The sequence below is a fragment of the Prinia subflava genome, chromosome 5 (assembly GCF_021018805.1).
Source record: "Prinia subflava isolate CZ2003 ecotype Zambia chromosome 5, Cam_Psub_1.2, whole genome shotgun sequence".
Taxonomy (NCBI): Eukaryota; Metazoa; Chordata; class Aves; order Passeriformes; family Cisticolidae; genus Prinia; species Prinia subflava.
This window is the reverse complement of record NC_086251.1, coordinates 56,457,469-56,479,817: the sequence shown is the minus strand read 5'-3', so window position 1 is coordinate 56,479,817 and position 22,349 is coordinate 56,457,469. Positions and strand designations below refer to the sequence as shown.

The 22,349-nt window shown below is 39.9% G+C and overlaps 1 protein-coding gene across 1 annotated transcript in view; it reads left to right on the top strand.

The window, feature by feature from the left end:
* Positions 1-22,349, top strand: part of BRF1 (BRF1 RNA polymerase III transcription initiation factor subunit) — a 171,457-nt gene that overhangs the window by 11,047 nt on the left and 138,061 nt on the right. The window contains exon 2 of the mRNA XM_063399514.1: positions 2,946-3,026. Coding sequence (XP_063255584.1) covers positions 2,946-3,026 — 81 coding nt within the window. The remainder of the gene's footprint in view (positions 1-2,945; positions 3,027-22,349) is intronic.

The window sequence follows — 22,349 nt, the reverse complement described above, 5'->3', positions numbered from 1 at the left end:
GCCCCCAGGGCTGGAGGTGAGGCTGCCCTGGTGAGAGCAGAGTGGGACAGTCCCCTCCCTCACCCTGCTGGCGATGCTGTGCCTGATGTCCCCTCTGGCCCTCCTCAGCAGATGGGATGAGTAGATGGCAATGTACCTTGACCTCATGAGGGAGTGCATTCGAGTTGCCTTAGGGAAACGGTAGTGTTAATGTTGAAGATTTGGCAGGCAGTACGTGAAGACACCAAATACTTCTCGGATATATTTTTGTATGTCTTGAAAGCTGAATGTGAAAAACCAAAAGCCTGCTTAATTCACTTTTGAAGTTGTGAGGGAAGAATGGAAAAGGTCAAGAAATGTAAAAATTGCAGTTAAGCTGGGATGTTAATTTGGTTGTGCCTAGCCATTGCTGTTCCTTTCCTTTGTACTTTTAAATTGCTAGCTTTGTAGGGATTTTTGTCTTTAAATGAATTTGATGATTTCAGTTTTCTTTTTTCAAAAGTTTATCCTTTTATTACCCAGCCGAACAGTTATGCTAATGAGTTTGGTTTGCATTTTGCTTGTAAGATTAAAGCTGATGATGAGACTACATAGTCAATGGCAACATTAGTTTGCAGTTCTGAGAGTGTAAGTGCTCAACAGACTAGTTTCTGTCAGTTTTCAAAGACAAATGCTAAATAGAGATGTTCAGCCTTTCCAGTTAACTTGCTGAAAAATGGGTACATCAATTCTGGTAGCAGAATCTGTCTTTCAGATAGCACTGCTGGTATCTGCTGCAGTCTCTATGGCTCGGAAAGAAATTACTTTTATGTATGATGTTATAGCTTGATGTCTCATGAAAAAGAGTCTTAAAGAACAAAATCACTGAAATCTCAAATTAATTTTGTTTATATTGTTCTGGATTTTAACTCCTGAGTAAGTTAAATTATTTAGTTATTAGTATTGTTTATCACCACTGTAAGATTGTTTTGTGCAAGCTTTTTAGTAGTAACAGGGAAACATTTAGAAATGCTGTTTTGCCAAAGCAGTTCAGTATTCTGGTGTATTCAAGGATAGAGGGGACTGGGAAGCGGAGCCTTTGTGTACAGGAGGGGGCAATGGTGCCTTTGACCAAAGTTCTGGGTGAGCCTCCTGCCTCCAGCTCCTCTCCTGCCTTGTGGTTGTTGTTCTCCCATGTTCTGATGCTGGGGTCTCCTGCTGCAAAGCAGACTAGTGAGGAAGCCTGTAGTAAGGCAAATAAAAAAAAAAAAAAGGAAAATGGGAGGCAGAATTTCTGTTTAGATTTGCTACTGAAGAAAAGGAATGTGAAACTATTGCCATTGTTGACGTTTTTTGCCAGGTAAACGATTCTTACTAAACGTACAGCAGAAGTGTTATGCCTTTTGTAGCTTGGTAACCTCTTTCTGGTTTGCTGCATTGGTTTGTTTTCTAGTGTTTGTTTACAGTACCTGTAAAAATGGCAAGGAGACGTTGCTGTCTCTAATAGTCAAACACAGAGTTGGGAGAGTTACCTCTGCACCCAGTGAGGAGATCACTTTTGAATGCTTTTCACTTCTTATTAGGATGAAGTACTTAATCTGTGGAGCATTTATGTGAGAGCTGATTATTGTTTGTTAAAGGATCTGTTAATGAAGTAAAGTTGGTTTCTGTTGTGGATAGCACTGGAAACCTAATTTAAAGGTTATATAGAAAAGTAAGCTTTGAAGGCTATAATAATTCTGCAGGAATATTATAGTTTATTAGCTTTTCTGGGTTTTGGGTTTGTTTGTTTTTAGTTTTTTTCTCAGTATAGATGGTACATTAAGTGCAACTGAGAGGAGACTAGAGCTAAAAGGGTCTGGTAAGAGTGAACAGTTCAGGTCACAGTTTCTCATCAGTACCTGCCATGGTACCTGTCCTGAGCTGCTTTTAAGAGCCACTTCGTTCCCCTCTCTGTGCCTAGCCCAAAGCCTTTCTAGTTTGTTCTGAAGAGCTAGTCTAAGAGGTGAAAACAGCCACAAGAACTTGAGGAAAAGCTGTATTCATCATAGACAAAAAGATGGCTTTTTCCCAATCCTAAAGACCAGACTACTTGAAATAAGTAGAATTCCAGTTACTGACAAATTTCTTGTTTTCAATCCTGAGCAATTTAGCTTTTTGGTCTCACTTGCTGTTAAGCTGATAGATTCAGAGATTCTGCTTGAGGTACCCTGATTGTTTTTAAAAAAACCTTTCTGCTTTAGTGGGAGACTATTTTTGTCCTTGGTAGTTTAATTCCCTGTTCTGCAAGATTGGTTTGCATGAGTAGTTCCACTGACTCCCAGCAATCTCTGCATTCAGGCTGCTTAGCATTTGTGTGGATGCCCAAACCAGCCTCTAGTTTATGCTGATTTACAACTCAGACTTCTTTTAAGTCTCCAGCCTTTCAGGGTGTAAAAGTAGCAGTTCCAGAGTTGCAGTTTTTGTTGCCTAAGTGTTGCTGTGTTTGCCTAATGACAAACTGAGGTTACTTTAAAATAAGTGTTATGTCTGTAGTGGCCAACACCATCATTAATTAATGCTAAACATGTTTTATGTTCTGTAATGACAATAATTACCTATTAAAATGCTGCAAATTCTTCATTGAATATTCTTCAGACAAAAAATATTAATTAAGCCATTTTTTCCTCCTTTATTTTGAGAAATATTTTACAGCACTGATTTTCATGTTTGCTTAAAATAGACATGGAGAAATTTTTGTACTTTCTTGGTAACTGAGATTGGGAGGGCTTATGGAGCCATGTAATTCTTACAGTATCCCAAGAAAGAAATAATTTGCTCAGTATTGGTACTTGATGTCTTAAGTACTTTAAGACCTTCTTAATGTTGTTTGGCATCTTATAGATTATACAGATACTGAATATATTGGCACAATAAGTTTTATTTTTGCATTTTAATTAAGTTGTTCTCTTTGACATGTCTGGTATTTGTTTTTTTTCCCCTAATAGGTGCAGGGAAAACACCAACTTTAGGAGGAGGATTCCACGCCAATCTGGGAAAGGAGTCGCGAGCACAAACTCTACAGAATGGTACTAGCAAATTTTAGTCTTGCTGATATGAATTCTTTTTATTAATATGGTTGATACAATTAATTTTTAGTTTTGAATGTGACCTCAAAACCTTGTCAGGCCCCTCATTATTCAGTGGACAGGTTTGCCTAGTGCTGATTTTTCATTGTGCTCCCATTTGGCTGCTACACCTGATTTATGAGTTCATGTAGCTGACTGACAAAGGGTAATGGCACCTGACAGTATTACTGTGCTTAAAAAGGGCTTTTTCAAGGTTGACATGCCCATTGCAACTTTTTATTATCTGTTAAACCTTTTGTGGCTTTTTATTTAGTCTGTTTTCAGGGTTCTTGAAATGCTTTGTTCATGTTAATTTTTAAGTATAATGCTTCAAATGTTTTTGGTCTTAAGCAATACAAGTGTGAAATAATGCATATAAGTAATCATGTGCTTAATATGGGATCACTGAATAGAGAGAGGAAAAATGGAAAAAAGGTTTTAGCACACAAATGACATTAAAAATAAATATTCTCATTATATGCTTTACATTTTAATTGAGATCTCTATATTCTACACTCTTTAAAGAGAGTGAATAATACCAGCTTTTATTCCAGGAGCAGAATGGTCTTCCAGTTTGCTGTTGCTCATATCAAGGGACAGGAGTTGTCATTTTTTGGCTAATTAATACTCCTGTCTCATGACTCTTGGAGATGACAGCTGATGGACTGTCATAGCAAAGTCTCAGAAGCTGACATGTAATTAACCAGGGATGTAAATGGGTTTTACTGATCAGGTACTCATTTGGGGGAGCTATTTTAGAGAAAGTTATTTTCCTAAATTAATCTTACATTTGCAACTCAACACAGAAAAGTCTTGCATATATTATGCCTCCATAGGTATTTGAAGAGTAAGATTGATCTGATATTATATCTTCCTAGGTATAGACAGGTTAAGATTGATCTGTGTCATTGAAGTGTAGTCAGATTTCTCTACTCAGCATTATTCAGCTGATGTATATACAGATTGCTTTATATACAGAATGTTTTATTCAGCTGTTTTTACTTAAGTGTATTGAGCCCTGCTTGTTTGGCAAAGCAAAGCTTGCACTTTAGGTGAGCCAGTGTCAGTGTCAGGTCTGAAGTTACTATCTTAGGAAGTTTAAATTTCCTGTCTAACATGTAACCTATATAAGCAGTGGGATAAAGCCACTAAACATAATGAAGACTGGTTTTGGAGTAAGGCACTTTAATCAAAACTGTAATTTTGAACAGGCATTTTAAAAATAAATTGGCTTTTTGTGCGTAAGAACTTCACAGTTGTCTCTAATTGTAGAAAAGTAAAATGCTGATGGAAGGAAATCTGTCTTGTTGCTTTGTGGAGTGTTTGAATCCTTCAAAAGCCCTTTTGGTTATGCCAAAAGGTAATCACAAGTAAAGACAGTGTAGGCGTTTTCCTAGAATCTAAACACAGCTTTTTTCTTGGATGAGTGTTTGCTGGGGAATATGTCTGAGCATCTTCCTTCCCCACAGCTTCGTGTGTGGGGCCTCCCTGATCAAAAACAATGATTGTGACTTGGCTAAAGTATATCAGCATCGTATACAAGAAATTTTAGTTGTTTTAAATGAACTTATCTCCCAAATATTCTTGAAACAGGAAAATTGTCTTTTTAGTTACACCTCTCTGAAGCTCTATGTAGGTTTTCTCCTATTTTCTTTTTCCTGTGTCTATCCTTTATGTAAGGAGCAAGTATTTGGTCTTTGATTTCTCTAGCCAACCTACATTTGTCATGCTGCCAATCTGTCTCTGGGAAAGTTCTTTTCAGTGAGCTAAGTGATGTTCTTGCTCAGTCCCAGGCATGACAACAGCAGCTGATATTTCAGGTAGAGCAATTGGTGTTTGAAAGGCTTTTCTTTTCTGCTGCTGTATAATGAGCTGGTTGTCTGCTGCTTTTAATCACACTTCTGGCTTTACATAGTTTTTAATTGCAAATTGAGCTATGGCAATGAGCTTAAAAAAATCTCACCCTGTCACTGTGGGCCTATGATCATGGCTTTTTTGGAGGGGTGAAATTATGTTAAATATCCATCATGGTTAGACTTGAAAGTGTAGCAAGGCAAATGAACTTACTGTACGCATTTTAAAGGAGAGGTATGGAGCTGTTCATTGGGCGAAACTGGAGCGCATTGGTAGTTGGCTATATGAAAAATGAATAGTTATAAAAAGTGCCAAGCTACTTACTTATTTATTTGGTGGTGCCACTGTGTTGGCATTACCCAAGTTGACTGTGCTGCAGATGACGTGCTGAAGCTTGCTGCAGTGGGGATGCTGCTCAGGACAGCCTGGGAGGGAGCGGTCCTGCTGTGAGCACACCATTCTCCCTGTGCTGTCCCTGCTCCATGCAGGCTCCTGCTGAAGGGAAGAGGCACGCCCTGGGAGCAGGGATGGAAGTCCCCAGTGTGCTGGAGAGCAGCTGAGAGCCTGTGTGTGGTCCGAGGTCTTGCTGTGCTTGCCAGCAACCTGCCGGCGTGACGTGGTTCGGGGAAAAGTCCAGCCCTGGAGCAGGGACTTGCTGGCTTTTAAAAAATAACCACCTCCCCCTGCTAGCTCTCCATCCCCCCACTCCTTCCCCATACAGTTTGGGCCAAATTCTCCCTTACTGTAAAGTCTGTCTTTCAGGGGAGGTGGAAGGGAGGTGATCTGGACTGACTGTCTCTTAATTACCAGCAAAGCAGCTGGGCTTGGCTGAATGTATGATGCTGCTGTTTGTTGAGGCTTTTAATGGAAGGATGTTTAGAATTAGATGAAGAACAGTTTTTCATCAGAATACTTAAGGTAATAACTTTTTTTTCATGCATTCCAAAGTGAAGAAATGCAAAAGTAAAATCTCCCAGCAGCTGCTCATCAGTCCTGGACTCTTCTACAAAATCATGGTGTGCATTGGTGTTTTTATAAGTATGTATATTTATGTTCTAAACAAAGCCATGAGCAAACCCTGAACATTTTGGAGTTTTCAGGTTTGTGTAAGAATGTCCATTACACAGAACTAGTCTCTCTTACCACAGAAGCCTTTGCTCTACCTTTCCTCACTATTTTTAATGCACCAGGGCATAGCCATTCAATTTATTTTTTTCTTTGCTGAACCAGCTGATGTATGTGTGTGTTTGTTTGGGAATTGGCTGCTTACAGAAACTGGAGTCTTGTTTACACTTGCTAAAATATTTATGCAGAGAAGATTTAATCCTGTTGTATTTGCTCATAATCACTTTGATTTTCAGAGTGCAGTACTCTGCTAATTGGGTGTATGAAGCTCTACAAGTTCAACGCACTCAGGTCCACAAAATGCTTTGTATTTGTACATACAGACCTAATTTTTGTAGTAAAAACCTGCACACCTGTGAGATGATGTGGTGTTTCAGCTTCAACTTTGTTTTAAGAGATACAGCAAAATAGCTAAATACTACTGATTTTCTGAAAAAGAAGAATTATGATTAAGATACCAGCTCAGAGGGGTGATTCTTTGACAAGACATACATCTTCCTCTGTTCCTGAACCTCTTCAAATTTCTTCAGTATTGGTCAACACTTGATTCCAGGGTTGAAATGCAGAGTAGTGTCTCTTTAAATCCCATTTTACAGTTCCATGTTGCATTACATAATCTCTCTAAATAGACAGTTTATTCTTGTTTCCTTGCAGGCAATCTGCTCTCACTATATCCGTGTCAGAGTCGTTGTTACAAGGGAGTTGTTCTTGACTTGGAGCTCTGATACTTTCAATAGTCTTCAGTGACCAAAAAGAAAAGAGAGAGGGGAAGGAGGGTCAATGGCATGATTATAAACTTGAAGACGTCAGTTGCAGATATTCAAATCTGGTTTAAACTAAGTTTGAAGATTGCAGCTGCATCTAGCTTAATCCAATTTCTCAACTGTTGTGCTGTGTTTTTAATTATATCTTTAAATGAATGTGTGTTTTCCCTCAGTCCTCTTAAATACCAAAACATAGCTAACAGTATTTTGATGCTAAATGGGAAAGCATTTCTGAAGATATTCTGTAATGCATTTTTGACTGTTTACATCTAACTATTTGCTTAATTCTTTAACATTTGTTGTCATCATTAATTTCATAGCTGTTACAGGTGATTATGGAGGGTTCTGCTTCCTCCCATAGCTATATATTGTGAATTAGACCAGGACAATATATTACACATGTGAAGAACACAAGTATCCAAAGGGGAGGAACAGAGGACGCTGTTTAACAAAACCAAAACAGCAAGGGAAGGGAGAGTAGTGGAATCCTAGAATGACTGAGACTGGGAGAGATATCTAGAGGCTGACAAAACGGTGGCTTTGAAGTTACCTTAAGCTGCTGAGGGCCAAGGGCAGCTGAGCTCTGGTTATTACCAAGGAAGGCTATGACAGAGTTTCCCTGGACAACCTGTTCTCCAGTGGTTGGCTGCCCTCACTGTGAGGAATTTTTGCCTTGTGTCGAGTCAGAACTTACTTTGGTGAAATGTGACTCTTGCCTCTTGTCCTTTTGATGTGCATCTCTGGTGATGCAGCTCTGGCTGCATCTTTATAACCTCCTACTGCAAAGCTGAAGACACCAAAGAGAATTCTCCCTCGGCTTTCTTGAGACTCAGCAAATTCATCTGTCAGCCTCACCAATGTGCAGCAGCCTCCAAATCATCACAGGGACTCTCTGCTGGACTTGCTCCAGTATGCCTCTTCTGCAGAGGAGTCCTGAACTGGACAAAGTACTCTAAATATAGTCTCACAAGTGCTCAACAGGGGATGATAATCACTTCTCTGGACCTGCTGGCTGCAGTCTTAATAATGTGGCTCTGGGATGAAGTTAACCTTCACCACTGCAATTGGGTGCTGCTGAGCCATGTTCAGCTTTTTGTCCATGAGAAACCCTTTTCTGCAAAAAAGTCAAAGACTCCCAGTCTGTGTTTTTGCGCTGCAGTTCTTCTGTCCCAAATGCAGAAAAATTACATTTGGCTCATGAGGCTTCTGTCAGCTCATTTTTGCAGCATCGTAAGATTCCTCTGGATAATGGCTCTGCCCTTCAGCATACTGGCCACTGTTCCAATGGGATGTCATCTGTAGGCTGGCAAAGGAAACCTCCTGGCCTATTGTTTGTGTTGTCAATGAAGGCATTAAACACTATTGACCCCAATGTCAATCCCAGTTGTAAGTCTGATGGTGAAAGGGCTGAGCACTCCTCTTTGAACCAGACCAGCCTTTCACTCAAGTTGCTGTTCACTGGCCTAGTCCAGATCTCCACAATTTGGCTGTCAGGGAGAATGATGAAATGGGATCAGGGAAGAGCTGTAGCTGGAATTTATCTTGACTGCATTCTGCTGTTGCAGTTGGGCATGATCTACCCTCATTCAATCTGTGCTGGCAATTCCTGGTAACCTTCTTGGGTTTTGTGTGTCTGGAAATGGGTTCCAGGTTGATCTGTAGCCTTCCAGGAGGCTGAGAGGAGCCTAACTCACCTTTGGAGTCTTACTTCTCCCTCTGGAAGAGATGCCTGATGCTTGTTGCCTTCTAATCACAGAGAACCTCTTCAAATTCTCACAACTTTTTAATGATGGCAGAGATTACTCTTTTTAACATCTCCCTTTGCATTCTCACATGTATCCCATCAAGTCCAATTAACATGTGTGTAGAATGTGCTTAAGGGAGCCCTTGCTTAGTCTTTCTTTACCATAGATAGTTGCCTACCTCTTCTCTGAGCCAACTGAAGCCCTCTGAAATCCAGTGTTGTAATTATGCTGCCCATCTTCCTCACACCCCTCAAGATCTTGTTAATCTTGGGTTGCTGTAACCAAGCCTGCCATCAGGCTTTACATCCTCCACCACTTCTTCCTTTCCAAAGAGTGGTAGGTGTGCCACAGCTGCTGCTTGACCTGTTCCTGATGTGCTCTGGCATTCCCCTGGATTGCCTGTGACCCGCTGTGGTTCCTGTACAGCAGCAGCTGGGGTGGATGCAGTTCACTATGAGAACCTGGAAGTCTTCCTGCTTTCTAAAGAAGGCTTCATCTTCAGGATCAGATGGTCTATGGCAGGTGCTTGTGGCTGTTTCCTTTGGCCTTGCTTCTCATCCAGATCTGTTTACTCTTTATCAACCTGTCAATCATTTTTCAGCAGATCTTCACTCTTTCAGGCTGTTCCTTTGTATAGAATGAATCCCTATCACCTAGTTTTGCAGCTGTGAAAGTCTTCCAGACCATTTCCATTGTTAGAGGCAATCTTTTCTTTGACTCTTCCTCTGTATCAGTTCCTGTCCCCGGCTTTGATTTCAATAATGAAACTTCTAGTCTAGGCTCTCTGCCATTATCTTGTCCTTTGCCTTCATTTCTGTTGTGATAGACGCTGATCCTAATCCTTCATCTCTGTGTTTATTAGCACCACATTGAGTTTTCTCTTGTTGTCTTTTAAACTAATCATTGCTTAAAGTTCTCCTTTTCTGCTTTTGCCTCATATCTTCCTAAATTTCTTTACTCACTAAGACTTTGAAAGACTTCCTCTTCTAGCCAGACCATTGCTTTAGATTTGCCCTTTGATCTGTCTACTGCCTTGTCCCTTTCGAGTCCTCTCTTGTCATTAGCAATTTGTCTCTCATCCATTTCCTTCATCTTCACATGACATTTGTTAACTTCCCCAATCTCTCTTTGAAGGAGGATAAGGAAGAATCTTCTCCTTTTCATTTGGGGTGATATTACATGTTTTTTGTGTGTGGGTGTGTTTTGTTGGGTGGTGGATTTTTTGTTGTGTGTTTGGTTTGGTGGTTGATGTTTCAAGTACAACCTTTTCCCTCAGTAAACTTCTTCAACCTCAACATACCTCTTCCATCTAGTCCTATGTCCTGGCTGGACATGGGTGGCAAAATTCAGATGTCTGTGTGAGCTCCTGTTTCTCATCTGCTTTCAGTGGCTCTGCATAGAGGCAGACAGATTTAGGGTGTGATTAAATTAATCCGAAAGGAAGTCAATGACTCACTCTCTGAAGCGTCTGTTTCTCTTCACTCACTGAAGGGAAGTCTATATTGACTAAGCCCAGTCACTCATCTCTGGAGATAAGGGTGATGAATCGTAGGCTTTGGTGTCTGCTGAATCTGTCTGTATTCGTGTATCTCCTTGTTGACATAGAGTTAACATGGCCAAAACTGAACTACAAATTGCATCCAACTGTTCTGCCCTTTGCATGTTAACAAGTTCAAACTTCTTCCTGCTGAGGCCACTCACAGCTTTCTTTCCTCCTGTCTTGTAGATCCACCCTCTCCACCATCTGCTAAACCATGGATGTGTCCTAGCCATAACATCCACATATTTGTTTCTTGAATAAGTGTTTCTTGACTTTCATTACACTTTCTCATCAGAACATGCTCCAGAGCCAGGAATGCAGAAAAGTTGTGACCTGGAATGCTAGTTCTTTGGTCCTTAACTTCTTCATCAAACAATTTTTAAAGGAATGCTGTTTTCCCCACTTGTTTGCCCTTTCACATTTCTGATTGCTGATTCTCATCACATAACAATTCAACAGGGAACTTTCCTGGTGTTACTGGGCTGTTGTGTTTGACTTCCAGCTTGCTGGACCTCTGTGCTTCTGAGGATTGCCTGGATGTCAATAAGTTTGGGCTTTCCTGGTCCTCTGCTTCGATGCAGGCTCTGGTGAGTTCCAGCAGCACAAAAGCTTGATGCTGGACTCTTTGGTGGCTGAGTCTTCAGGATATCTCAGTATCTTGCACACTTTTCTCAGAGCTTCATCTTCCAGGGTTTGCAGGCAGCTGCACAAGTCAGCAAAGACTTGAAGAGATGGGGAAAACGCTTACTTTAAGGAAAACAAAAAACCTCAGGGGTAGAAAATCAACTCTTTAGCCAGCATGAGTACTCCAAGAATTTGGGTAAAAGCAGAAAATCGTACTTCCCTGCCTGTTTCTCTGTTACTCCAGAGCTTGATTCAGAGGCCTCTGAGGAAGCTGGGATCCTTCTGGTGCTCTGGTTTCTCCTTCAGCACATGGAGAATCTCTTCAATCTCATTTTGGTAATGAGACCCTGTACTTCATCCTCTCTGATTACCTTTGTTAAAAGACCAGTTGAGTTCATCACTGTTCAAGGACAACCTTTTGGTTATACATTGATTAATTTGTTTCTACTTCAGTTGAAATCTGAAAAATTTTATTGTCTTAAATGGTGTAGATTTTTTGTGTTTTGCCAGGGAATGATAAATGCCCTGAATAAATAATAAAGAATAAAGTACCTGTCTTGGAGATACTTTTGATGTGCTCTTTATCCTTTTAGGGACAATTTAATGGAGAACAGTCCATGTGTCCTTTAATGAGATCTGATTCAAGAAGCAGGTCTGGGATCCTTTAAGAGTAGAGAATCTTCTGGAGATAATGTCCAGATTTTGCCCAAAGGCTGTTTGACAACTTAAAACTTTGAGCACAGCATTCCACTGGGTTGAAATATGTGAGTCTTTGCTGGTGTTCCCAACTCTGTTCCTGTGTTTGCTTCGCCAGAAAAGGGAAAAATTAGCAAAGGCATTTCTAAAGTTCCTCGGTTTGGTCTGTATGTGACTGAGTAAACAGAGAGATTGTCCTGTTACTGAGGACAGTCTCTGTTACTTTTTATTTTAATTCTGAAAGTTGTCTTTGAAGTTGAAAAAAAATAAAATTGCAGTCTTAATCAAATGAGTTAACATGACTTGTGTTGTCTTAACTAATAACTAGAAATATTTGCATGTTCAGCTGCTTTGAACTGGCCTGTTTGTGACTCTGGAGTTAAAAGCATCTTTCATGATTCCTTTGCTCTGTCTCCTCTCCAGTCTCTGCTCTGTCTCTTGGTTTATTAGCTGGCTGTGGAAAAGAGAACTCTTGTGGCAGGGAAGCACAAATCTCTCCTTCATTTTATCAAACAAGAGAAGAAATTCCCTCTAAAGTTCTGCACACTTGTGAAATTTCTTGCTTGGATATTAAAGTTTTGGCCTTTTATATCTCCAAATTTCTTCCTGTTAAATTTCACAGTTTCTCTGTGACACAGAGTAGCACCATACTGATCTCATTTGTGGAATTCACTGATGGAGATTTATCTCCCTGCAGCCTTGTGTAGGTAATTGAAACCTGTCATTTCTCTTGAGAGCAATCCTGTACTTAAAGATAGTTTACCTAGTAGGCTAATGTTTTTTAAAACATTTGCTTTTTATAGTACTGTTCATGAGGAAATGAACTTGAGTATTAATAGGTTTATCCTCCTTCTTGTACAGTGTGGCAGAAAATAGACGATTGCCTCTCTCCTTCCTCCCCCTCTAGTAATAGCTATAAATTTCAGCACTAGTAATGTGCCTCTTCTAACAAGCATCTGAATTAAGCCATTTTGGCTTTGCAATGTTGCTAGACAAGCTTAAAATATACTCCAGGTAATATAGCTTTGGTTTATGTTCCATGTAACCGCTGCTTTCTTTTTTGATAATGAAAGAATATGTCTGTCACTTTTGTGGCATAGGACTGTCTTAAACATTGAAATGTGAGTTTTGAAGTGTTTGTGTAATTTTGTAGGCACTGTGGCTCAAAACTTGAGAGGAGGAAGGTTGTTGATGCTTTTTAGTGTTGTGTTCTCTGATAGTGCTGAGTTCTTGTCATGTATTGAAAGTCCTTTTTGTTTTGTTCTGTGGAATAAATTGGAGCGCCGGTGATGTGACAGTACAGGAAAGCATTCCCCAAGCCTGAGGGTCTGCAAGTGTGATTGGCTTTTGGAACTATTGCTTTTTTTTTTGAAGATTGCTTTTCTGAAATAATGGCCACAGCATTGAACTTCTGGACCTCTGTAGAAATAACAACAGAAAAAAATCAGAAACTACTGGGTTCTGTATCAGGTGTGAAATATGTCAGTGGGAGCTTCCTGTATCCAGTACGGCCACACCAGCAAATTTATTAGCAGACTGACATATGTCAGGCACCTGCTCAGAAGGAGAAACCACCAACAACATCAAAACCAAGCTCTGATCCCAGCCTGAACAACAGCCCTGTGCACACAAGCAAGTTATCTTTGGCCTGGGTGATTGCAGTCCTGGGCTTTGCTGCCCTCCCTGCAGGTTGTGGTGTCAGGCTTTGGTGCGGTGTGCGGGTAGGAAGGAGCTGTTCTGTAAAGGTTTGGGAACTGCTCTCAGCAGTATTGCCATCAGAATCCTGCAGCTCTGGAGTCCAGTTCCACAATAGGCACCTTGTAACAGCAAAGCCAATTATATCCCAGCCTTTCCCATCCCTCAACTACCCCTTCCCACCCCCTTCATCCAAATATGCTGGGCCTTAGCTTGGGCAATGCACCTCTTTACCGGGACAGTGAATAGATCTGCAAAACAAAAAAAGAACCAACCCTTCCAACCCTTTTATTTCTTTTCTTGTTTTCCTTTTATCATTTCACTCCTCCACATGCCACCATAGATTGGAGGAGAGAATGGTGACGTAGAGATGAACAGAAACCTCTCAAACCCATTCTGCAGCAGGAGAGGCTGAACGCAGAACTGTGTTGTGAGCTTCTTTTTTTCTCTTAAAATTTTTTTAAACATTTATTTATAACCCACTGTCCTGTTACGTTCAGTCCTGCACAGTCAGAGAGAAGGAAGGTGTTTTTTGTTCTTTTGGCTTGACTTATGAGTGGGAAGCTTTTTAGAAATGTTCTGTTCATTGACTGCTGCTGGCAGATGGATGCTCTCTGCTTGAAGTGCCTTAGGCCTTGATATCTTCCGTTTTCTCCCCCTCCCTCCTCCCAGCACACACCCCGGAGTGTGCAGGCTGTGCTAATTTAGTCACAACTTAAAAAGGAGTGATGAAGAAGAAATGCTCAGCTCTAACAGAATTCTTGTCGCTTGTGACTTCTTTGGGGAGTACATTTTCATTTCAGGATCCCTGAGGATTTTTTCCAGCAATGTGTATTAGATGTTCTGCAATGCTTCGATGGAGCAGCAGTAAAATTTGTAATGCATTTTAGGACCAAAATGCTAACTCAGTTTATATATTAATCAGTTTAGAAAATACAGGATGCACGACATCCAGTTTGGTATTTTTCAAGTATTTTAGTAACCCAGACTTGACTGTTTCTGGTTCTGAAGTGGCTTTTCTATCTGAACTACAAAGCAAACCTTTAAACAATCGTTTGGTTAACCTAGGATATTAAAACATTTGAACCAATTGCTGTATTTTACTAAACTGAGTGTTCCTATGTCCAGAGTTTTCCTTACTTATCATCAGAAGTCAACTGACATTAGGTCTGAGGAGTTTGATTAATTTTTTAACAGAATTACAAAATTTTACCATTTGCTGGTAAAAATGGCATGTAATTTTAATGGAAAAAAAATCCAAATTATACACAACCAGACTTAAAAGCTGGTCTTCTGTGCTGATGACTGTGCCTTAATGGATGTGTTCAAAATCGTGTACAGCCTCAATCACCAGGTGGTGCTGTTACACGCTGCTCAAAACATGCCTGGAAAATAAGTTTCAGTTCTGCCATTGCCATACTTACTCAACTGTAATTTCATGGGAGGAGTGGTGAGAAAGAGAATTTCTTTCTTTAACCATGTCTTTAAAGTAGAGCTTTCCCTGAAAATTCTGGATTTGCTCTTGAGAGAGCTGCTCAGAGCAGAATTTTCTCTCACACAATTTATGGCCGTGTTTGATGTAAAAATGTGATTTGGGATAATTTAGGAGGTTGGATGCTGGGTGTGTGGGACCATGTCTGGGCTGTGGACACAGTGATTCCTCCTTGGGTGCTGAGATGATGAAGGCTTGCAATAAGGAATGAAGGAGCATGATACACAAGTATTGAATGTTTTAGCAAAGGTGAAAGGCTGAAGAGTGATGTCTCTTCAGAAGCTGGACATAACCTGTTTCATGAATGAGATGTAATTTAACCTGGTGAATTTGGAAGGGCAGGAACTCCAGTCTGCTCTGGAAAGACTGTAAAAAAGAGACTTCTAATGCACAATTTATTTTCAATGTCTTCAGTAAACGTAATGCTTTTATTTAGAAAAAATTTTGCAACATACATATAAAATGTAGTAACTTTTTTCCCTCAGCAGTTGTAAAGTAATTAGAGTTGTAAAGAAAGTTGTTTTTTCCTAAGGCTTTGCAGAACTGATTTTTTATGGTTAAATGTGGAATGGGAAAATCATGAATTTAAAGTTGCCAACTATTTCTTTAGATGAAGAAGCTTTCCCCCTCTTTGTACTCAAATAATTGAATCATTTTGGACAATAAAAACAGCTAAATACTAGACTGCTTAGACTAAACCTAAGTAGTGCTAAACATGTAGATAGAAGTGAAGGAAGTTTAAGTAATTGCAGGAGGAGGGAAGAATTCTCAGATGCCTAGTGCCTCCTGAAGGCATTATTATTGCTGTAATTTTAGATGTAATTTCCTACATTAAGAATGTAACACTTGAAAAATGAATGCTATTATTTCCTACACAGAGATTTTTCTTTTAACTTTGTTTTCTAATAGAAATTATAAGCAAATGACATTTAAAAAGTAGAGAGAGAAATACAGTGTAGTCTCCTCAAACCTAGGCTCCAGTGTGGCAAGCTGGGTTTAGCATACTTAAGCCTGGTTTTGATCCATGCTGTGTAGACCTGCCCTGGATATCAGTGGGGGCTGTATTTGCTTGGCATTTCTCTTTGGAACACCAAGTGTGTACCTAGAAGATGGCTTTAATCACCAAGATTTAAAGCCTTCATGCTGTTACAACAAAGCTGTCCCAAACAAACACAGTGAAAATTAATTGGAAAGGCCATTGATTGCTTAGGTGTTTAAAGTCAGTTCAGAGGATTCCTGTGTTTTCAACCCAAAGAGGCTCCTCTTAAGTTTGAACAATAGAAAAATCAAACATGAATCTTTCTTCAAAGAAAGGTCATTAGCACTGAATGCCACAAGATAAATGGCTAATTATATCCAAATGTGTGACTCCCTAAGAAGTTACATTACACAAATGAGCACAGAAATGAATTTTTAATAAAATCAATTAGAAATGAGATTTTTAGAAGAAAGCTGGATACTCTTCCTTTCTGTGCCCTAATACCACTCAGTTGATTATTTGTACTTTTGGGTACTATATTATGAAATGTGTAATATTAAGAAAGCAGATTAGGATCACAGTTCCAGTTTCTGAGGTATACACAGAGCTGGGTTTGTGGAATCACTTAGGATGTACAGGAATTACACCCACACCTTCTCCTGTATGGTTGTCATTCCTTAGAGGGAACATATTGATTAGTGTTTCCATTGTACCTTAGACATGCTATTTGATTGCTCTTCTAAATCACTATTCAGGGAAAGCACTGTGCATTTTTACGGTAGGAATCATGAATTTGCTACTTTGCTTTGTAGTCCATCCGCTTAGGATGGATTTCTGAGAGTGGGTTGCTCTGCAGACACTGGTCATTACGTCTGGTCTGAGGCTTGAGGGGTTTTTTGATAACTATAGAACTAAGGAACCTGAGCTTGCTAGTTTCCTGACTTTACAAAATAGATGTATAAGACAAAACCACCTTTAATGTCCTTCCTTTTTAGAAAGCATCACATTATCTTGTCTAAAAGGGAGACATAAATATTGCAGTTTCCAGCCACACTCTGATGGGTTAGCACAGGTGCTAAAGGATGGGGGATCATCCTTAAAAGTCATCCTGGTACTTATTTGCAGAGTTTGGCAGAGCCAGTTGATGCATCTCTGGTTCTGTTGGGCACGTGTGCATATACATGCAAGCTCAGATGCATAGAAATACTTCTACATGGGAAAAGACAATTTGTAAATTAGGAGATGGATGTCTTTGCTCATGGCATGTAGTGACAGGACAAGGGGGAATGGTTTTAGCTCAAGGAGGTTAGGTTTAGGTTAGATATTAGGGAGAAATTCTTCCTTTTAAGGGTGGTGAGACACTGGCTGATGCTGCTTGGAGAAGTTGTGGCTGGCCCGTCCCTGGATGTGTTCAAGGCCAGTTTGGATGGTGCTTGGAGCAACCTGATCTGGTGTTTGGAGCTTGATGATCTTTAAGGTTCCTTCCAGCCCAGACCATTCTGTGATCCCCTGATGTTTCTATAATCTTAGACAAGGCATAGAAGTTGTGTGTTACTGATGAGCTTCACTCAAGCCTTGTGGCTGCACTTCTTGCCAAAGCTTGTTTCACTTCTCTTTCTTGCTCTGCCTGATGCCCAGAGAAAACAGACTGTTTGTCTTTTTCCCTTGGGTGGTGTCTCAGCACAAAATCTTAAGAGCACTGGGAGTTGGTGCAAGGGGTGGTGGTGGGATGTATGGGGGAATGTTGGATTTCCCCTTTCAGCTGTCACCAGCAACTTCATCCTCTCCTATTTTCCTGATTTATTATGAAAGAAAAAAGTATATTTCTTCTAATCCCAGAAGGATAGGGAAAATACTCTTACAAAAAGTAAAATGAGGAGAAGTACAGGCCCAGCTGGTCCAGTTGAATCTAGTCTTCAGGCTGAGATTTTTGTGTGTCCTCTCCTGTTTTCTACCCTACGTTTGCTGTGAAGAGAAGAAAACAGACTTTATATGAAAATGCAGTAAATCGCTAATAGCTCTTGAATTTATCACTCACTCCTCTCTAATTATCAACCTCCATTTTAAATGTGAGATGAATCCTCACAATTTGCTAATGCAAATTCATCCTTTTTCAAAGGTGAGGATGAAGCTGTCCTCCTATTGTCAGCAAATCAGCATCTATAAATTAGGAGATTTTGGATGGGTTGCCTTATTATCCTGAGCCCCATGCAGCTTGCCAAATCCAAGCAGGTGTTATGTTTGGTTGCTCTCTCGTTGTGAAAGCTCAGGAAAAATTGCTAGAAATAAAATTATTGAATGTCAGCAGAAATCTTGTAAGTGATTTCATAGCAGTACTAATGTGGGTGAATAGCTTTGCAAATACAGTCTCTTTCCACCTTAAAAAAATATTTCTATATCTAAACGTTTCTTCTTTTTAGAAGGTAGGAGGTGGGGAAATAATCTGACATATTTAGCTACATGAAATCTTGTTTTTAAACTTAAATACAGGGAAAATAATTTACAAGGTTGCTTAGTGATACTGTGGGAAACCGTGTATCTTGAGACTATTCAAAGGCATCTCAAAGTAGATTTAGAAACTATGGTTCTGACAAGCACTAGAAAAAAAAATACTGCTTCTGGTGCAAGCTGAATCAGTCCTTGAGCGTGTCAAGAAAGAATACCACTTTTCAAGTGATTTTTGGAACAAATCCAGGGTGCTTGTGAGGTGACGTTTGTTGTCTGAGTGGTCTGTGTTATTCCAGCTGGCCCTATACTAAAAGTTAACTCTTGCTTGCTGCCAGCTTCTTTCTTGAGAGCAAATGGGTATCTGTAGCTTTGGTCAAAATAAATTTGTTAGACATCCTGTGGATCATAAACATACTTCTGTCTCTTTGTGTTCTCTGTCCATGGTGAGCCCACCATGCATTGATGGCAGATGGTCTCCTTAAGGGTAGTTTGCACCCCATTACAGACTGTGGGGAGCTGGGAATAGAAGAGATGTTCATTTTGCAGGATTACAGCGGTGCTCAGATGCTCTTTTTGCCATCAGCTGCACAGTTTTCCTACTGCATGTGTGGATAGTTTGTTTCCCCCAACATTGCTCTTTACTTTTTGATCTGACAAATTTCATTCTGAGATCATTGATTCCGGCTTTAAGAAGGAGAGGAAACTTGACGTTGATCAAGGTCTTTAACACAGAGGGGAAAAAAAGCTTTGAGGTTGTTTTGGATTTCTGAGAAACACTGATTTGTTGTGCCAGCAAAGTCAAGTTGTGGGATTACAGTGACACTGAATATTAAATACCAAATTCAACATCCTAAGAAAACTTCAGCAGAAGATAAAGGAGAGCATAAGGGAGTGTAAGCAGTCACATGGAAATGAAAATCAAGTTCTTAAAAAAGTATATTTGGCATGAATTGTCTCCTTTGCATTTTGCAGCAGAAGTCAAGGGGCTGTCACCTGCCTCCATGGCTCAGCACAGGAATTGTGTGTGGTTTTCCATCTCCTCCAGAAGCACTCACTCCCTGTTAAGCTAAGAAGGATCCTTGTGTCAGATACCCATTCCTGATTCAGTCTGTAGACAGCATAAAAGGGAGACAACGTAATAACAGCCACTTGCAGCAAGATGTGGTTAAAGTTTGAGTGCTCTGATTTCAAAATGTTAACAGGCACTGTTACTAGAGGGTAAAACCACATTTGAGGTCCTCAGAAATGTTTGGTTGTGCCAAGTTCAGCTTCCCATCCATAGGGGCATGGCTTTCATTAGAAGTGGAGTGCTTCAGATAATAAAAAGCTGGATTAAACAAAGCAGCATCCGTGCTTCTGGTTGTAGGACAGTGCAGTAGGATGGCATTGGACCATGAAATGTCCAATGTGAACTTTGGTGTGTCCTGTTGCTGTTGTAGCTGCCAGGGGCATGGATATGTGGATGTAAAGTTATCTTGCATAAAGCTAGGCAGAATTTCATCAGCCTGTCTGCTTTTCATAACACTCGAGTAAAATACAAAAGGTAGGAAGGCCCAGATTATAATTGTTTTGCAGAGGAAAACTGTGGTCCTTGAGGTTGATTAATGTTGCAATAGAACTTCTGAGGCCTTCAGTGAGGAGCTGCTTGTAGCATAAACAGGTCTGAGGCAGGCAGTTGATTGAAGTGTTTGTTTATTTTTGTGGATCTTGAAATAGGTCAGTAAATAGAATTTACTCTGTGGACTGTATTGAAGCAATATGTTAGTTAGGTTCAAGATGATGCTGATGTTAAGCCATTCCTTAGGGCAGCTTCTTTGATTACAGCTCCACAAAATAAAAGAAAAAGCTCATTTTGGTCTTCACAGCAACTGCCTGATTGAAACTCTGAGGCAGGTTGTATTTTATAGTCAGCTTATTAAAAAAAAAAAAAAAATTCCAAACACTGTCACCAGTCAGAAAATGCTGTGAAATTTAGACCTGTCTGTAGTCAGACCTGGGCAATGTTAAATTCAGATAGATCATTCTCTCAGCTGGTCTCAAAACTATTTTGGGGGTTTGTTGCAATCAATACTCTTTCTTGTGTTGAGCATCCTGTAGGAGCAGTGGCATTATCAGGGGAGAAGAATCTATGTCTCCTTTAATGAGACCTGTTAGGTTGCTGCATGGCAATCATCACATAAATCCACTGATTTCTGTTGAAGTCTTTAGTAGTCAGTATGTTCTCTGGTAGCTATTTTTCACCATACCATATTACCTAGAGGAAAAGGAATTAATAATGCATCTAGTCTTGGATACGTATGTTTAATGGATGATCCCACATCCTATCTTGGAGTCAGGCTGCACAGAAAAAGCCCTGTTGTAATTGATCTTTGAGGTTCAGCACATAAAGAACAGAAAAATGTAATTGTGCTTACCTAAAATTTTCTTTCGCTATTAAGGACTGGCACACAGGAGGTAAGTGGATCATCTAGAATAGCAAAGGAAGTTGGTATCTGAAGATTTGGTTATGGAGAAAAATTCTCAGATTTTGTTGCATGAAGAAGTGTTGAGATTTTTTGGAGTTTTTTCGTGGGATGTGCTGTTAATACAATATTTAATAAATAATTAATGCTGCTTCATATTTAATAAATATTTAATTTAGGAAAACTAGAATGGTGTGGTGACTGGAAAAAAAAATTAAGAGGCAGAAATGTGAGTAGGTGGATCTTTATTGTCCAGGTCAGGCTGTTCTGTGTCAAACTGAGCAGGCTGGAGGCTGTTGTACGAGTCAGCAGTGGTGGCTGTTTGGGGAGGAAAGGGTGGATGGATTTTTTTCTTGTGTTCTGTACACTGACAATACAGAATGATTCTGTCATGCAAAGCAGCCTCTCTCTGAAGGTTACAGTTTTGCAAAAGCACAAGAACTTCCTTTAACCTAGTAAATCATCTTAGCCCATTTTTCTTATATAGCATCATTCAATATCACAAATTTTTCTTGTGTTTTGCTCTTACTGGATTCATATGTTCCAAGCAGTGGGAGTTTCCACCATTTCCCTTGAGAAGCTGTTATGAGGTCCAGTGAATTTTGTTGTAAGGTCCTGTTAACACAGTGCTTATATTTTCCTTTAATTTCATGTTATTAGCCCTTAGGCATGAACTCATGCTTGTATCTATTTATGGCTTAAATTTCCCTTATATTCCAGAGATCTAGTGAACTTCTGCTTTTCTCTTAACAAATCATGTCTGATAATTAGGTGAAGGTTCTAAGTTCAGTCTCTGGGTCTTTAAACATCCAGCCTCTATTTCCCAGCCATGCCCTCAGTCTTTTATTCTAGGGTGATCAGGGCTCCAGAGGAGAATAACAAAGTCTAGTGAGAATTTCCTCATCCCAAACAGTTGTTGATGTATGACATCCCATACATAAATAGCAGCCTCATATAAATGGAAGGCATCACAAACATACAGATAAATATTATTCAGATATGCCAAATACTTTCTAAGAGGGCCTTGTTGGCTCTCTGGAAATATGTCAATGGCATTGTAGTTTTAATTCTTTACTGAAACAGTCTGTACATCTGACTTAATGTTATTGTTTAAAGAAATACAAGCCTGTTCCTGACATATGTGCATTTTCTCTTTGAACATAAATCTCTTTCCAACTCCAGGCTGAAGTAGATACCACAAGAGACTGACTTGATAAATGGCATCACTGATTCACTACATGGTTTAGCTGAGATTTGTGGCAACCTTCAGTTATGCTTAGTTTAAAAAGGAAGGAAATGCAAAGTTGAGGCTGAAGCCCTGTCCATAATGTCTTCCATCATCTCTGGGCAGGACAGAGGTGCAGTTACCAAGGGCAGCTGGAGCTTTGGTCTAAATAGGCCATTTGTGGTGCTAAAGGAGAGCAGCCCCTGCACAATCACACTGCGTGCATGAATGCTGTAGCTGATGGACTCAGCTGCCAGGGACAAGCTAAGGGCGGAATTTAATTCTTTAGCAGCAGCCTGGATAAAGATTGATGCTGTCTTATCTAACTGCCAGGTTTCTTATCCCTCCTCTATAAAGGAATAAGTATTTGACCACTCGTCAGCTTCATATAAAAATACCTTAAATAAGTATTAGCCTAATACAGTCTGTCTTGCTTTTGTAACAGCTCTGTGCCTTTCCCTGCTTGATTTCAGTTCTCTCTGCTTCCATTTTTAGATCATGTTTTATCTCTTATCCCTTTGATATCTCTAATAACTCCCTCTTTTTTTTCACCCCCTCAACTACTTAGCATCCTTTCACCTTGATGCCTTCTCACTATATTTTCATGGGGTTTGATGATATAAGAAATTTTCCAA